The sequence below is a fragment of the Sinocyclocheilus anshuiensis genome, unplaced genomic scaffold (genome assembly GCF_001515605.1).
Source record: "Sinocyclocheilus anshuiensis isolate Anshui unplaced genomic scaffold, SAMN03320099.WGS_v1.1 scaffold250, whole genome shotgun sequence".
In the NCBI taxonomy this organism is placed as follows: domain Eukaryota; kingdom Metazoa; phylum Chordata; class Actinopteri; order Cypriniformes; family Cyprinidae; genus Sinocyclocheilus; species Sinocyclocheilus anshuiensis.
The window spans coordinates 174295-192516 of record NW_015547652.1 but is presented as its reverse complement, the minus strand read 5'-3'; the positions used below and the strand labels follow the sequence as shown (position 1 = coordinate 192516).

Here is an 18222-nt window from a genome sequence, read left to right as displayed (position 1 = left end):
TGTGTGTGTGTGTCTGTGTCTGTCTGTGTGTGTGTGTGTGTGTGTAATACCGTTCACGAGTCATTTACATAGTAAATGTATTTTTTGTTGCTTCAAGCAGCACATTGTTTGTGGATGTATTTTTTATTTTAGCTGATTAAAAATGAATATACACTACTGTTTAAATGTTTGTGGTCAGACGTCGAGTGTCTGGAGGCTCCGGTGTACCAGCGGTCTGACAGCGATGCGCCGCAGCAGACGGATCATCTGATTGGAGAACGCTGGTCATCTGACACGCTCCGAGTCCTGTCCTCCATGCCCAGCCGCACCATCGGTCAGTGTGTTTAATGTTTTGCCATGATTTTATTTTTTAGGAATCGAGAAATCGCTATTTTTAATAGAAATATTACCAAATGTTAGAATTAGACACTTTGACAATATGCCAGTGATAACAGTAAAGAGAAAAGAATGATCTAACTGCATGTCTGTGCACGTGATTAACCACTCATATCGCTAGGCTCCATTTACACAGAATGCGCTTTTGTGTTGATAAAGATGCGACGCAAGCAGTGGAATAGGAAAAACATTCAAGAAGATGGGAGTGAACTTCTTCTAATTTGAGGGCTGCGTTTTTAGAATGCCTTTTCATGCATGAGACGCAAGCGCAACAGTCAAACACATCAAAAAAAACAATGGAACAGCAGCGCAAGCGAATAAAAAAACCTGTAATTCATGTTTGCATCATGGTGACAGACTGAAAGCTGCTGTTGTTTTTACAGAACATTTATAGTTAATAATAGTCTACTGGTGTTATACCTTCAGTCATTTTGAATTTGAATTACCTTGACTTTTGAGATTTTTTTAAAAAGCATTTTCCTCGTATTATTTCTGAACACATATGTATAAGGCAAGTTTGTACAAGATGTAAAGATACTTAAGTTATTTGTTTAACATTTACATCATGTTGACAACTTCATTTGTGGTGCACTTGGAATAGAATTTTCTTTAACTAGAGGGTTAATAAAGAAAAAGTTACTTGAATCATGTTGTAGTTACATTTTCAGGTTGACTAGTTAAAAATCGTAAAAAAAAATCGAGAATCGGTCAAACGTTTTGAAAAACATCAAGATTTACATTTTTTGCCAAATCGCCCAGCCCTAGTATGTTTGTTTTTTGCTAAAACTTAAAGGAGACATATTATGCCCCTTTTTACAATATGTAATATAAGTTTCTGGTGTCCTCAGAATGTGTCTGTGAAGTTTCAGTTCAAAATACCCCACAGATCATTTATTATATCATTTTGAAAATGCCTATTTTGAGTGGAAGCAGAAACACACTGTTTTTCATGCCTGTCTCTTTAAATGCAAATGAGCTGCTGCTCCCCGCCCCCTTTTCCAGAATAGAGCTGCGCCATTACAGCTCGGACCTGCTAAAAAACATCTGTTTTGGTTCTGATTATCATGTTTATCACGCTGAAATCATGCGTTTTAAACTAGAACCCGACCGATATATCGTTTAGCCGATATTACTGGCCGATATGAGCCTGTCGCCGATATATTGGTATCGGCGAATATGCCGCCGATATTAACTTTTTTTTACAGAACATATAACACAGATTAAATGCTTCTGAATGGTGTAATTACTAAGTTTGTCCAGCAGAGCGTGCTCCATTGTTTGCCACTGGTGACCCAGGTCAGTGTAGTGTAGAGATGCGCGGATGAGCTCAAACTTCACCCGAGTCCGCTGCTTCAAATTATCCACCCACCAAATAAAGTTTGTTAAATTGTTAAATACCCTGCCTCCACTACATAGGCCTATGTTTGTCACATCATTATAAGTGTTTAATCACCACATTTGAGTTATCATTGCAAAAAATGTGTTTATGTATATATATATTCTGTTTATGTAGGCGATATACTGTATTCTATATACAGTACCAGTCAAAAGTTTGGACACACGAATAGGAAGTGTGTCCAAACTTTTGACTATACTGTACTATAATATAGCCTACACATAAAGAATATCGATCGATATATCGGTATCAGTCTTTTTTTACTCCCTAATATCGGTATCGGCCCCCAAAAATCCATATCGGTCGGGCTCTACTCGTCTGTGCAGCCAAACACAGAACAGTTAGCATGTTTTTCTCAAACTTTCATCATGGCATTAGAGCTGCTACACCATTGTCGCTTGCGAAATCAAAATGACGGCGCCGTGGGTGGAAACTTACCGATTAAGGGGCGGTGATATTATAATGAGATCCCTTTGCCACGTCACCAAGGGAGCGAAATCAGACGCTCGTTTTCTCAGACGCTTGCAGAAAAGGGCTTACCTAAACAAAGTTACTGGGTTAATCTTTTTCACGTTTCCTTGGTTGGTAGATGCACCGGGGACCCGATTATAGCACTTAAAAACGGAAAAAGTCTGATTTTCATGATATGTCACCTTTAAGACGCGCTCATCAAGCATCCATCTGGCGAATCTCCACTCTCTACCAACAAAACAGACGAACGTCTTCTGCTCTCCCCAATAAAAATTGACTTTTCAAACTCTGCTGCTCTGTGTTTTAACTGTGAGCCGTTCTACTTGCCGCAGGAGTTTTCCTCGTTCATTCTCGTAAGTGTTTACATTCCACCACAAGCCCATGTGAGCGCGGCGCTACAACAGCTGGCTGATCAGATCGCTGACACAGAACAACAACACCCGGACTCTGTTATAATCATTCTCGGGGACTTTAATAAAGCAAACCTCATACACGAACTGCCAAAATACAGTAATATACTGGAGCACTGTTATACCACAATAAAGGATGCATTTCGCTGTCCCACGGGCAGCTTTGGGGCTCTCTGATCACTGTCTGGTTCATCTAATAATACCGACCTACAGGCAGAAACTGAAATCAGCTAAACCTGTAATAAGGACTGTAAAAAGTTGGACTAATGAAGCAGAGCAGGATTTACAAGCCTGCTTCGACTGCAGTGATTGGAGTGTTTTTGAAGCTATTGCCACTGATCTGGACGAGTCAAAAGTTTGGACACACGAATGGGAAGTGTGTCCAAACTTTTGACTATACTGTACTATAATATAGCCTACACATAAAGAATATCGGCCGATATATCGGTATCAGTCTTTTTTTACTCCCTAATATCGGTATCGGCCCCCAAAAATCCATATCGGTCGGGCTCTACTCGTCTGTGCAGCCAAACACAGAACAGTTAGCATGTTTTTCTCAAACTTTCATCATGGCATTAGAGCTGCTACACCATTGTCGCTTGCGAAATCAAAATGACGGCGCCGTGGGTGGAAACTTACCGATTAAGGGGCGGTGATATTATAATGAGATCCCTTTGCCACGTCACCAAGGGAGCGAAATCAGACGCTCGTTTTCTCAGACGCTTGCAGAAAAGGGCTTACCTAAACAAAGTTACTGGGTTAATCTTTTTCACGTTTCCTTGGTTGGTAGATGCACCGGGGACCCGATTATAGCACTTAAAACCTGGAAAAGTCAGATTTTCATGATATGTCACCTTTGAAAATGAAAATGGAAAATATAAAAATAAAAACTATAAATTTCAATGAATGTATAAAAATATATAAAATATTTTACACATTCACTGAAACTTTTCTTGCTTTTTAATTTGTAATATATGAGGATATAATTTCCTAATGCATTTGGAAATGAAATATCTTTGCTGTGTAGCCATTTCTTTACTCTGTCTTTCATCTTCATTTCTGGTGAAAAACCTCAGATGTTGTTTGTTATAATTAAAATCGGGTTTCCTGTACAGCTGGTGTCTTTTCCTCTTGATAGCTCACTGATGTCTCCAGATGATCTCAGTTTAATCTCTTTGATTAGGTCGCAGTCGTGGCGCGATCATCTCTCAGTACTGCAACCGCACCATGCAGCTGCGCAGACGCAGACAGAGCAGACCCTCCATCCAGCACTTCCCTCGATCCGCGCGGCCCAGCATCCGCGGATACCGCATGGAAACGGATGCAGCCGGTTTTGAGGAAGAAGGTGAAAGCACTGAAATCACATATGTGACCCTGGAGCACAAAACCAGTCATAAGGGTCGATTTTTGGAAATTGAGATTTATGCATCATCTGAAAGCTGAATAAATAATCTTTCCATTGATGTAAGGTTTGTTAGGATAGGACAATATTTGGCCGAGATACAACTATTTGAAAATCTGGAATCTGAGGGTGCAAAAAAATCTAAATACTGAGAAAATCATCTTTAAAGTTGTCCAAATGAAGTTCTTAGCAATGCATATTACTAATCAAAAATTAAGTTTTGATATTTATGGTAGGAGATTTACAAAATATCTTCATGGAACATGATCTTTACTTAATATCCTAATGATTTTTGGCATAAAAGAAAAATGGATAATTTTGACCCATACAATGTATTGTTGGCTATTGCTACAAATATACGCCAGCGACTTATGACTGCTTTTGTGCTGCAGGGTCACATTTGATGCCTGAAACATCTTAAACTATGCCGTGCTGATCTGGTGTGATGACTCTGTGTGTTTGTAGAGAATAAGAGGGAGCGTTTGGTCAATAATCTGCAGAATCTGTCAGACAATGATCGCGTGCGTATGTTAAGAGCGATGCCGCTGTGTCTCGCAGAGAAGAAAGAGCTCAGGTAAATACACTAATAAACACTGCCACACCTGCTATTGTGTCTATTCAACATGTCCTGCAGCGCTGCTGAATATACAGCAAAACAAATTATATTTAGTTTAGGGTCTGAATAGAATGTGATGCAACACAAAATGTACGGTTTATGGAACAAAAGAAATTCATCAGACTCAACAATATTTTTAATGTACAAAATAATGCAAAGACAATAAATAGACATGAGTGGTGCAGTTCAACTGCTGTGAGTTGATTCTTATTCTAATGAATCGTTAAAATTACTAATGAATCATTGAATCACTTACTGGCTGGTTTTATGACAGTGTGCAGTTAAAGTCATTCATAAAAGAGTTTTGTTGTAATAAATAGTGCTAAAAGCATTGTTTTGTTTAGTATGTTTGCTCCAATTGGATTTCCGTCACTGTAAACAGAAAAAAACTGAATCACGTAGAAACATTTGTGGTTTCTGAGTTCCTGATTTTCTTCTGATATTGTCTGTTTTTCAGGATGTTGGTGTTGAATAAAGCCGAACACTCTGTGTCTCAGAATCAGATTCCCTGCTGCAGTCAGTTCAAGTATTACATCATCATTGTGAGTCTAAAACATGCTTAGCTATTTTAGTACTTCAGCTTAAACTAAATGAAAATAAGAAATGTTGCCTTGGCAGCTAGCTGAAATAAGTTTGTTTTTTGTTTTTTTAATTTATTTCACAATGACAACAAAAGTTGCTACTTTTTTTAAATACAATTTTTTTAAGAACATTAGTTTCATTCTGTATATAGCCTATATCTGTCATATGAAGTGTGGGGCTGTTTTTTTCTTTGTGTCTTTTGAGATTCAGCCTTCAGTCAGTGATTGATATTTTTGTTGAATGTGTCAGTGAGTGCATACTTGTGAGTGTTTGAGCGTGTGTGTGTGTGTGTGTGTGTGTGTGTGTGTGTGTGTGTGTAAGTGTGCGAGTGTGTGTGTGTATGTGTAAGTGTGCAAGTGTGTCTGTGTGTTTGTTTGTGTGTGTGTGTCAGTGAGTGCATACTTATGAGTATTAGAGTGTGTCTGTGCTAGTGAGTGTGTGTGTAAGTGTGCGAGTGTGTCTGTGTGCTAGTGTGTGTGTGAGTGTGCGAGTGTGTGTGTGTTTTTGTGTGTGTGGATGAGTCTCTTTGTGTGTGTTTTTGTGTGTGTGTGTATCAGGGTATTAACGGTAGTTTTGTAGTGTATCACAGGCGTGTAGTGGAGCGTGTCAGAGGTTAATCATGCGTGCTGTTTGTTTTGAATGGTCTATATTTGCACTCTGTGTCAGATGTGCAGATGTACTTTAGTACTGAAGACAATATAAGCTCTCTGACATTAAGTTCAGTTTCAGTGTTGCTTTATTGGCATCAGCTGAACATTTGCATTAAAGTGAGACGTGCTGCAAAATGTCACAGTGAAAATGGATAAAAATAAACTGTTAGTTTATTCATGTAAACTAACAGTTACAGTTATTATTTTTTGTAATGTTCAATACATTCAAAAAATACTCAGTGCCCAATAAACAAACAAGAAGCAAGATTAGCAGTTTTAAGATAATTTATATAATTTTATAGTTTTGTTAATATTTTGAATTCAATTTATTTTTGTATTATGTTTTCTTTAATTTTAAAGTTTTAGTAATTGTGTTGTGGGTTTTTTGTCTATTTTATTTATTTATGTATTTTTTACATTTTATTTTTTATTTTTTTAAATGTCTATATAGTATTTATTAATTTTTATTTATTAATTTATTTAGTTTTAGTTATTTTAGTACTTCAACTTAAACCAAACAAAAATGATAAACAACATTCTCAACAACATTTATCAAGCATTCCAAGTAACAAAGCATTTTTTAAAGGTTTTAGTTAAAGGAACTGCACTATTTTGAAAATAATCTCATTTTCCAACTCCCCTAGAGTTAAACAGTTGAGTTTTACCATTTTCAAATCCATTCAGCCGATCTCCGGGTCTGGCGGTAGCACTTTTAGCTGTAGCTTAGCATAGATCATTGAATCTGATTAGACCAAGACTGATTAAAACTCAACTGTTTAACTCTAGGGGAGTTGGAAAATAAGCCTATTTTCAAAAATATTGGAGTGTTCCTTTAAAGGTGACATATCATGAAAATCTGACTGTTTTTAGCAGGTCCGAGCTGTAATGGCGCAGCTCTATTCTGGAAATGGGGGTGGGGTCAGCAGCTCATTTGCATTTAAAGAGACAGGCCCGAAAACAGCCTGTTTCTGCTTTTACTCCAAATAGGCATTTTCAAAATGATATAATAAATGATCTGTGGAGTATTTTGAGCTGAAACCTCACAGACACATTCTGGGGACACCAGAGACTTATATTACATCTTGTAAAAAGGGGCATAATATGTCTCCTTTAACTATAACATCCCTGACTGTAATTAAACAGAAGGATAAACTAACTATGAATATTACCACTGAATATGCTAAATAATTGTGGCTCTCGTCTGTTTTTAGTCTCAGTCATTTGTAATCAGTGCTGTGATGTGTGTGTCTGTCAGGCGCTGAGGCACGGCTGGTACGGCTGGCTGTCGTTCCTGTCCTCACTGCAGTTGTGGCAAACGGCTCTGAAGTGTGTCGGCGGCCGCTTCGGGACAGGCGTCCTCTCGTATTTCATCTTCCTCAGAACGCTCCTCTTCTTCAATGTCTTCCTGTTCCTGGTCACGGGTTTGTTGCTGGTGGTTCCTCAGGCCATCGCTCATCCGGACCAGGACCAGAACGTCACTGTCAGGAGCACATGGGGCCTGGAGGTGCTCACGGGCGCCGTAAGTGCATTAATAAACACACAATTACATATTTACATTTAGGCATTTAGCAGACGCTTTTATCCAAAGCGACTTACAAATGAGGACAATTGAAGCAATACTAGTACTGTGACAAGTCTCAGTTAGCCTAACGCAGTACGCAAGGCTTTTTTTATAAAATAAATAAAAAGAAAACAAGTAGTTAGAATAGAAATAGAATAGAGAGTGCAAGTGTTAGAGGGTCAAGTGTTTTTTTATCAAAATAAAATAAGTCAAAATAATAGTGAATGCTAGTGTTAGAGGGTCATTTTATAATAAATAAAAAGAAAATAAGTAGTTAGAATAGAAATAGAATAGAGTGCACAAGTGTTAGAGCGTCAAGTGTTTTTTTTATAAAAATAAAAAGGGTCAAAAGAGTATAAATAGAATTGAGAATGCTAGTATTAGAGGGTCATTTTTATAATAAATAAAAATAAAATAAGTAGTTAGAATAGAAATAGAATAGAGAGTGCAAGTGTTAGAGCGTCAAGTGTTTTTTTTATAAAAATGGTCAAAAGAATAGAAATAGAATTGAGAATGCTAGTATTAGAGGGTCATTTTTATAATAAATAAAAATAAAATAAGTAGTTAGAATATAAATAGAATTGAGAATGCTAGTGTTAGAGGGCCATTTTTATAATAAATAAAAAGAAAACAAGTAGTTAGAATAGAAATAGAATAGAGAGTGCAAGTGTTAAAGGTTCAAGTGTTTTTTTTTTAAGAAAAAAAGAAAACAAATAGATAAAATAGAATTAGAATAGAGAGTGCTAGAGTTAGAGGGTCACATGAAGATGGAAGAGATGTGTTTTTAGCCGATTCTTGAAGATGGCTGAGGACTCAGCTGCTGGGATTGAGTTGTGCAGGTCATTCCACCAGGAGGGAACATTTAATGTAAAAGTCTATGAAAGTGATTTTGTGCTAATCGAGGGGGGAAAAAAACAAGTGAACCAATCACTGAGATTCACAAATGTGAATCATAAACTTCGGAACATACACTAGCAGTTAAACTTTTGGAATAAGATGTATCTTTTGCTCACCAAGGCTGCATTTATTTGATCACAAATACAGTAAAAACAGTGAAATATTATTATAATTTAAAACAGCTGTTTTCTATGTGAATAGCTGTTAAACTGTAATTTATTTCTGTGATCAAAGCTGTATTTTCAGCATCATTCCTCCAGTCTTCAGTGTCACATGATCTTCAGAAATAATTCTAATATGCTGATTTGCTGCTCAAGAAACATTTAGACTGTAGGTTCAACTTGACTTGGAAACAACAGTATTTGATTCTGTAAGCGAGATGCTTCACGATCACACTTCTCTCTCTCTCTCTCAGGGTTATTTCTCGCACTCTCTGCTGTATTACGGATACTATAGTAACAAAATGCTTCAGACTTGCTCTGCGTCCAGGAATGGGACGTCCTGTAGTTCTGGGCTGTCCTATAACATGCCTCTCGTTTACTTCTTCACCATCGGCGCCGCCTTCTTCATCACCTGCATCATCCTCGTCTACAGGTGAGGCTCTCTTGAAAGCGTTGTTTACGCATGTCCGTCACTTGTGATTGTTTATGATTTGTGTTCCATACATACTTTTAATATAAACATAGTTAAACAGTCTTGTTTTTTAGGTTTATAGTATTTTTTATAGCAACCAAACAGGAGGTCATTGGTTCGATTCTCAGGACATGCATGAACTAAATAAATGCACATCTTAAGTGTAATACAAGTCACTTTGAATAAAAGCCTCTGCCAGATGCATAAATGTAACAATTCTGAATGACAATAAAAGCAGATTGTGCTTTAAAGATGTACTTATATTAATACAGTAATCTTCAGTGTTATTTTATTATCATTGAGATTAGGGCTCGGCAGTATGACTGTATATAGTTACCACGAAATAAAATGTAAACCATAACAGATTTTTTTTTTTTTTTGTGTGTTATAGTTTAAACTTCTAATGTTAAGTTTGCATACTGCTGCTTTCCTTCTAGTCACTATTGCACTCTTACCTCTCTTGATTAAAGCTCCAGGTGAAGGGTTTCCAGTTATCACAAAAAGAGCAAAACAAGCTCCTTCAAAACGCTATAATAAGCAGATACCAGGGAACAAATTTAAACTATATAACTAGTATTAATAGTATTCTACAAAATTAAAAGGAAGTAAATGTAATTTATTATAAGTAGAATATTTCAATAAAAATATTTAGATATTATAAACTGATTGAAGTAAAACAATAACATGAGATGTAAAAATAATTCAGAAACACCTTATGTAAAGTTTAACTGAACCTAAAAGTTGCATTTAATATCTATCAGCCGGGGGCAGTTAATCTATAAGTTGATTGTGTTTTTACTGAATAAATATTTTACCAAATAAAAGAAAAAGAAAAGTATTTGAGTTTATTTATCATAAAAAGCCTTTTTTGTTGATGGTCAGAATAACTACATATATAAATAACTATATTGTGAAATATATTGTTACCGTGAAATAAAATTAGTCATACTGTGAAACTGAATTTTGGTCATACCGCCCACCCCTAATTGAGATATTATTGTAGGTTTTATTAATTGTTTGAATTAGTTTTTATTTTTATATATTCTGGTTTCAGTTTAATTTTAGTTTAATTTAATTTAATTTAATTGAATTTTTATTCAATGTAATTTTTTATTTTAATTTTTTGTTTTGATTTTATTAATTTTGTTTTGTGCCGTTATTTTTCCTTTTTTTTAATTAAAAAAAGATTTATTTAAGTTTTAATTTAGTTTTAGTCATTGTAGTGCATCAAATTAAACCAAATGGGAATGTTTCCTGGGCAACTAGCTAAAGTTTTTTTAAGTACTTTATTTAATTTCATTTAATGTTTATCCTTATTTTTTATTATTGTTATATTTTACGGTTTCATTTTAATACATTTTTAATAATTTTGTTGTCTTATATCCTATAATTTTTTTAAATACATTTTCATTTCAGTTTTAGTAATTTTAATACATCAAGCTAAACTAAATGAGAACGAGTTTCCTTGGCAACTAGCTGAGTAAATATGTTGTTGTTGTTTTTTTTACATATTTTTTCAGTTAACATTTATTACATTTTTTATGGTTTAATTTCAGTTTTAGTTAACTATAATAACCCTGGTAATGGTCTTGACCTGCCATCCAGATGAGCTGCACTGATCCTCTGTGTTTCTGTTTTCCAGCATGTCGAAGTCGTTCGGTCAGAGTTTCCGCATCGATAAATCTAAAGGCCTGTTGGCCATAAAGGTCTTCAGCTCATGGGACTTTAAAGTCATCAAGAAAAGCTCAGTGAGACTGCAGCGGGCAAACATCGGCACACAGCTGAAGGTCAGCACACATATGATCCATATATGACTCGCATGTACACTTATGATCCATGTATGACACGCACGCACACATGTATGATCAATGTATGACTCTCATGCACACGTCTGATTGATTTATAACACGCATACACACAAGTATAATCCATGTATGACACACATACACACACGTGTGATCCATGTATGACACACATGCATACATATGATTGATATATGACACGCATACACACACGTATGATCCATGTATGACACGCATACACACACACGTATGATCCATGCATGACACACATACACATGTATGATCCATGTCTGACACGCATGCATACATATGATTGATATATGACACGCATACACACACGTATGATCCATGTTTGACCCACATACACACGTATGATCATGTATGACACACACACACACACACACGTATGATCCATGTTTGACACGCATACACACACGTATGATCCATGCATACACACACGTATGATCCATGCATGACACACATACACACGTTTGATCCATTTTTGACACGCATGCACACATATGATTGATATATGACACGCATACACACACGTATGATCCTTGTATGACTGATCCATGTATGACACACATACACGCGTATGATCCATGTCTGACACGCATGCACACATATGATTGATGTATGACACGCATACACACACGTATGATCCATGTATGACACACATACACACGTATGATCCATGTCTGACACGCATTCACACATATGATTGATATATGACACACATACACATGTATGATCCATGTATGACACACATACACACGTATGATCCATGTCTGACACACATTCACACATATGATTGATATATGACACACATACACATGTATGATCCATGTATGACACACATACACACGTATGATCCATGTCTGACACACATTCACACATATGATTGATATATGACACACATACACATGTATGATCCATGTATGACACACATACACACGTATGATCCATGTCTGACACGCATGCACACATATGATTGATATATGACACGCATACACACACGTATGATCCTTGTATGACTGATCCATGTATGACACACATACACGCGTATGATCCATGTCTGACACGCATGCACACATATGATTGATGTATGACACGCATACACACACGTATGATCCATGTATGACACACATACACACGTATGATCCATGTCTGACACGCATGCACACATATGATTGATATATGACACGCATACACACACGTATGATCCATGTATGACACACATACACACGTATGATCCATGTCTGACACGCATGCACACATATGATTGATATATGACACGCATACACACACGTATGATCCATGTATGACACACATACACACGTATGATCCATGTCTGACACGCATGCACACATATGATTGATATATGACACGCATACACACACGTATGATCCATGTATGACACACATACACACGTATGATCCATGTCTGACACGCATGCACACATATGATTTATATATGACACGCATACACCCACGTATGATCCATGTTTCACACACATACACACGTATGATCCATGTTTGACACGCATACACACACACACACACACACACACACACACACACGTATGATCCATGTATGACACACGTATGATCCATGTGTGACACGCTTACACACACGTATGATCCATGCATGACACACATACATGCGTATGATCCATGTCTGACACGCATACACACATATGATTGATATATGACACACATACACATGTATGATCCATGTATGACACACATACACACGTATGATCCATGTCTGACACGCATGCACACATATGATTCATAAACATGTATACACACACACACGTATGATCCATGTATGACACACATACACGCGTATGATCCATGTCTGACCCGCATGCACACATATGATTGATGTATGACACGCATACACACACGTATGATCCATGTATGACACACATACACACGTATGATCCATGTCTGACACACATACCCACGTATGATCCATGTCTGACACACACAATGTATGGCACACGCTTCAGCTGTTCTCTGTTTGCAGGAGCTGGTGGCGGAAGTGAACCGTCAGGAGCTGAAGTTCCCCGTTCTCCAGCGGCTCTTCCGGCTCTTCATCCACATGCTGGCGTGGATCATGTGTTTGGGAAGCACGTTAGCGTGTGTGCTAGCTGTGTATTACTTCTCTGAATACATGCACGGGGTACGACATATGCTGTTTGATCCATTGATTCGAAAGACCGGAAAGACAGGCTCACATTTTACATTTCACTGCGAGCTGAATTACAAACACAGGAAAGCTGCCTCAGGTTTGGCCAGAACGAGGGAACTTGGATGTCAATATAATTTTGCTATATACAGTCAGGTCCATTATATTTTGACACTGACACAGTTTTCGTAATTTTGGCTCTGTATGCCACCAGAATAGAATTAAAATGAAACACTAAAGATGAAATTGAAGTGCAGACTTTAAGCTTTAATTCAAGGGGTTGAATAAAATATAACATCAAATTCTTAGGAATTACAACCATTTTTATACACAGCCTCCCCATTTTCAGGGGCTCAAATGTAATTGGATAAATATATGTAATCATAAATAAAATGTTAATTTTTAATATTTTGTTGAGAATCCTTTGCAGGTGATGACTGCCTTTAGTTTGGAGCTCATGGACATCAGCAGAGACTGGGTTTCTCCTTTGTGATGCTTTGCCAGGCCTTTACTGCAGCTGACTTCAGTTGTGTTTGTGGCTCTTTCTGCCTTTAGTTTGGTCTTCAGCGAGTGAAATGCCGCTCAGTCGGGTTGAGATCAGGAGATTGACTCGGTCATTGCAGAATATTCCACTTTTTACCTTCTGGGTAAACTCCTGGGTTGCTTTTGCTGTGTGTTTTGGGTCATTGTTCATTCATACTATGAAGCGCCTCTCAATCAGCTTTGCTGCATTTGACTGAATCTGGGCAGAGACGCGCACACACACACACACACACACACGTATGATCCATGTATGACACACGTATGATCCATGTGTGACACGCTTACACACACGTATGATCCATGCATGACACACATACATGCGTATGATCCATGTCTGACACGCATACACACATATGATTGATATATAACATGTATACACACACACACGTATGATCCATGTATGACACACATACACACGTATGATCCATGTCTGACACACATACCCACGTATGATCCATGTCTGACACACACAATGTATGGCACACGCTTCAGCTGTTCTCTGTTTGCAGGAGCTGGTGGCGGAAGTGAACCGTCAGGAGCTGAAGTTCCCCGTTCTCCAGCGGCTCTTCCGGCTCTTCATCCACATGCTGGCGTGGATCATGTGTTTGGGAAGCACGTTAGCGTGTGTGCTAGCTGTGTATTACTTCTCTGAATACATGCACGGGGTACGACATATGCTGTTTGATCCATTGATTCGAAAGACCGGAAAGACAGGCTCACATTTTACATTTCACTGCGAGCTGAATTACAAACACAGGAAAGCTGCCTCAGGTTTGGCCAGAACGAGGGAACTTGGATGTCAATATAATTTTGCTATATACAGTCAGGTCCATTATATTTTGACACTGACACAGTTTTCGTAATTTTGGCTCTGTATGCCACCAGAATAGAATTAAAATGAAACACTAAAGATGAAATTGAAGTGCAGACTTTAAGCTTTAATTCAAGGGGTTGAATAAAATATAACATCAAATTCTTAGGAATTACAACCATTTTTATACACAGCCTCCCCATTTTCAGGGGCTCAAATGTAATTGGATAAATATATGTAATCATAAATAAAATGTTAATTTTTAATATTTTGTTGAGAATCCTTTGCAGGTGATGACTGCCTTTAGTCTGGAGCTCATGGACATCAGCAGAGACTGGGTTTCTCCTTTGTGATGCTTTGCCAGGCCTTTACTGCAGCTGACTTCAGTTGTGTTTGTGGCTCTTTCTGCCTTTAGTTTGGTCTTCAGCGAGTGAAATGCCGCTCAGTCGGGTTGAGATCAGGAGATTGACTCGGTCATTGCAGAATATTCCACTTTTTACCTTCTGGGTAAACTCCTGGGTTGCTTTTGCTGTGTGTTTTGGGTCATTGTTCATTCATACTATGAAGCGCCTCTCAATCAGCTTTGCTGCATTTGACTGAATCTGGGCAGAGAGTATATCTCTATACACTTCAGAGTTCATCCGGCTGCTTCTGTCTTCTGTGTCATCATCACTAAACACCAGTAACTCAGTGCCACTGAAGCCATGCATGCTTTGTGTGCTTTGGATCATGAGCTGTTCCAAGCCTTCTCCAGACTTTTTTCTTCCCATCATTCTGGTACAGCTTGATCTTAATTTCAGCCGTCCAAAGAATGCTTTTCCAAAAGTGGTCTGGCTTTTTTAGATGTTTTTAGGGAAAGTCTAATCTGGTCTTGTTTGCAGCTTGTGGTGAAGCCTCTGTGTTTGCTCTGGTGAAGTCTTCTCTTGATTGTAGACTTTGACAGAGACACGTCTGCCTCCTGGAGAGTGCTCTTCTCTTGGCTGGATGTTGTGAAAGGGTTTTTCTTTACCATAGAGAGGATCCTCCGATCATCACCACTGTTGTCCTCCATAGATGTCCAGAACTTTTACCTGCTTAATTGATGTAGAGATAACGAAGGAACAGCCCACATCTGTCCATGAAACAGCTTTTGAGTCAATTGTCCAATTACTTCTGGTCCCTTGAAAAAGGGGGGAGGTACATATTAAAGATCTGCAATTCTTTAACCTTTCCTCCAATTGTGAAGAGAATACCCTCAAATTCAAGCTCAGTGTGTGCACTTTAAGCCCAGATTCATTATATAACTGTAACTTGAATATGTTTTGGTCAGCAGCTAAAATAATAAAAATTGTGCCTGTGTCCATATATATATGGACCTAACTGTATGTGTAGTCTTTATGTCTGGAGTTCATTTATGATGTTTTCATGTCTGCTTTAAGTTTAAGGCTCAATTTAAGATTGGCAACTAGCTGAAATATTTTATTTTATTTACTGTATTTCAAGTAACAACATTTTTTATGGTTTTAGTTTAAGTTTTAGTTAACTATAATAACCCTGATATAGACTTCATAAAAAAATAATAATAAAAATGACAAAAACAGAACAAAATTTCTAAAACTTAAATTTAAAATTAAAATCAAAACAGTAAATATAAAAATAACACAAAAATAAAATATAATCATTAAAAAAAATCTAAATTGTAACAAAATCTATATTAAAACATAGTATATCCGTGGTCTCGTGTGTGTTTGCTCAGTCATGTTGATTGTTCTGGAGTATTTGCTCTATAAACAGCATGGTCTGGTTTAATGTCTCGGTGTGTCATCAGATTCATAGTGTTTGTGTTTGTTCATTCCGCTCTTTCTCTCTCTCTCTCTCTCTCTCTCTCTCTCTCTCTCTCAGGATCTGCATCACCGCGCTCACTCCGGCTCGTCTGATCCGCTGCTGACGGAAGCCAGTCTGCTGGCCGTTCCTGTCGTTGTGTCCAGCTTTAACCTGCTCCTGCCCGGATTCTTCAATGCCGTGGCCTGGATGGAGGAGTACGATTCTCCCAGTGTGCTCAATTACGTCTCCATCAGCAGGTAGAACGGCCGCCTGCTTTCACAGCGACCTTCTGAAAGTATTTTTCCCTTTCATTTTCTCCATAGGAATTAAGTAATCATCAAATGTGACCCTGGAGCACAAAACCAGTCATAAGGGTCAATTTTTTAAAATTGAGATTTATACATCAGCTGAAAGCTGAATAAATAATATTTCCATTGATGTGTGGTTTGTTAGGATAGAACAATATTTGGCTGAGATACAACTATTTGAAAATCTGGAATCTGAGGGTGCAAAAAAATCTAAATATTGAGAAAATCATCTTTAAAGTTGTCCAAATGAAGTTCTTAGCAATGCATATTACTAATCAAACATTAAGTTTTGATATATTTACGGTAGGAGATTTACAAAATATCTTCATGGAACATGATCTTTACTTAATATCCTAATGATTTTTGGCATAAAAGAAAAATGGATAATTTTGACCCATACAATGTATTGTTGGCTATTGCTACAAATATACCCCAGCGACTTAACACTACTTTTGTGCTCCAGGGTCACATATAAGAGTTCGGATCCATGAACCAAACATCAAAGGGTCACAAAGGAAGTGGCTTAAATGTTTAAAGGTTTTTGGTTTCATTTATGAAATAATTCGTTTTTTATTTAATTTTTTATAATTAAATTTTAATGTATTATTTTTGTATTAATCTTGTACATTTTAAGTTTTTTTTTTTTGGTCGTTTTTAATTTTAAATAAAAATATATTTTTAAATTATTTAAATATGTTTTACTTGTGTATGTTTTTTGTTTTCTTTTAAAAATAGTAATATTTTAAGTTATTTAATTCATTTCAAAATATTTTTTTATTTTATTTATTCTAAATTTAATTTCAAATCAAAATTTAAATTTATTTTTAATTTTAAATGTTTTAAATGGTCTTTATTGTAGTGATGTAAAGGCTATTGGCTATTTAAAACTGTGGGGGAAAAAAGTGACATGTTAACATTTATTCATTTTTATTTTATAAAATCATATTTTTTATTTTTACAAACCTTTTTATTTCAAGTTTTCGGTTTATTAAAAAAAAAAGTAAATTTTAAATTAATTGATTAAAGAAGGATTGTTTGCATTTCTAATGTTATGTATATGTAAATGCATATATTTTTTAATTTTTAAATGATGTCTTCATCTCTTGCATTGAAAGTCAAGCACGTTTTTGCAGTGTGATGATGTAAAGGCTGTTACTATTTAAAAGAGCTTATGGTCTGTCATCACATAAGAATCTGTTTCTATATAGAGATTTGAAATGGATTTTAACAGTTGCACTGGTCAAACTGTTTAACTCTTTGTGTTATAAATGCATGAGATGTTTAATTTTCTCAGGAACCTGCTGCTGAAGGTGAGTGTGTTGGGAGTGCTGTGCTATTATTGGCTGGGCCGCGTGGCATTGGATCCTCGCAGTCTGGGTTTAGAGGTGAGTCCCGTCGTGTGTTTGCGGCGCTGCGTCTGAATCTCAGGATCTCTGATGCTTGTGTTTCTGTGCTCAGTGCTGGGAGAGTTTCGTCGGGCAAGAGCTGTACCGTTTCCTCCTGATGGACTTCATCTTCATGCTGCTGGATACCTTCTTTGGAGAGTTTCTGTGGAGGTGAGCAGCTTTTTATGCATATGCATGAATAAATAAGCTTTCCATTGATGTATGGTTTGTTAGGATAGGACAATATTTGGCTGAGATACAACTATTTGAAAATCTGGAATCTGAGGGTGCAAAAAAATCCAAATATTGAGAAAATCATCTTTAAAGTTGTTCAAATGAAGTTCTTAGCAATGCATATTACTAATCAAAAATTAAGTTTTG

At 36.9% G+C, this 18222-nt stretch overlaps 1 protein-coding gene across 1 annotated transcript in view; it reads left to right on the top strand.

Annotated features, from left to right (window-relative positions):
* Nucleotides 1-18222, top strand: part of tmc6b (transmembrane channel-like 6b) — a gene marked incomplete at its 3' end in the record, with an annotated part of 39180 nt that overhangs the window by 1744 nt on the left and 19214 nt on the right. Inside the window, exons 3-12 of the mRNA XM_016504191.1 lie at nucleotides 3836-3997; nucleotides 4520-4628; nucleotides 5128-5212; nucleotides 7158-7421; nucleotides 8776-8954; nucleotides 10636-10780; nucleotides 12830-12985; nucleotides 16227-16405; nucleotides 17751-17841; nucleotides 17915-18012. Coding sequence (XP_016359677.1) covers nucleotides 3836-3997; nucleotides 4520-4628; nucleotides 5128-5212; nucleotides 7158-7421; nucleotides 8776-8954; nucleotides 10636-10780; nucleotides 12830-12985; nucleotides 16227-16405; nucleotides 17751-17841; nucleotides 17915-18012 — 1468 coding nt within the window. The remainder of the gene's footprint in view (nucleotides 1-3835; nucleotides 3998-4519; nucleotides 4629-5127; nucleotides 5213-7157; nucleotides 7422-8775; nucleotides 8955-10635; nucleotides 10781-12829; nucleotides 12986-16226; nucleotides 16406-17750; nucleotides 17842-17914; nucleotides 18013-18222) is intronic.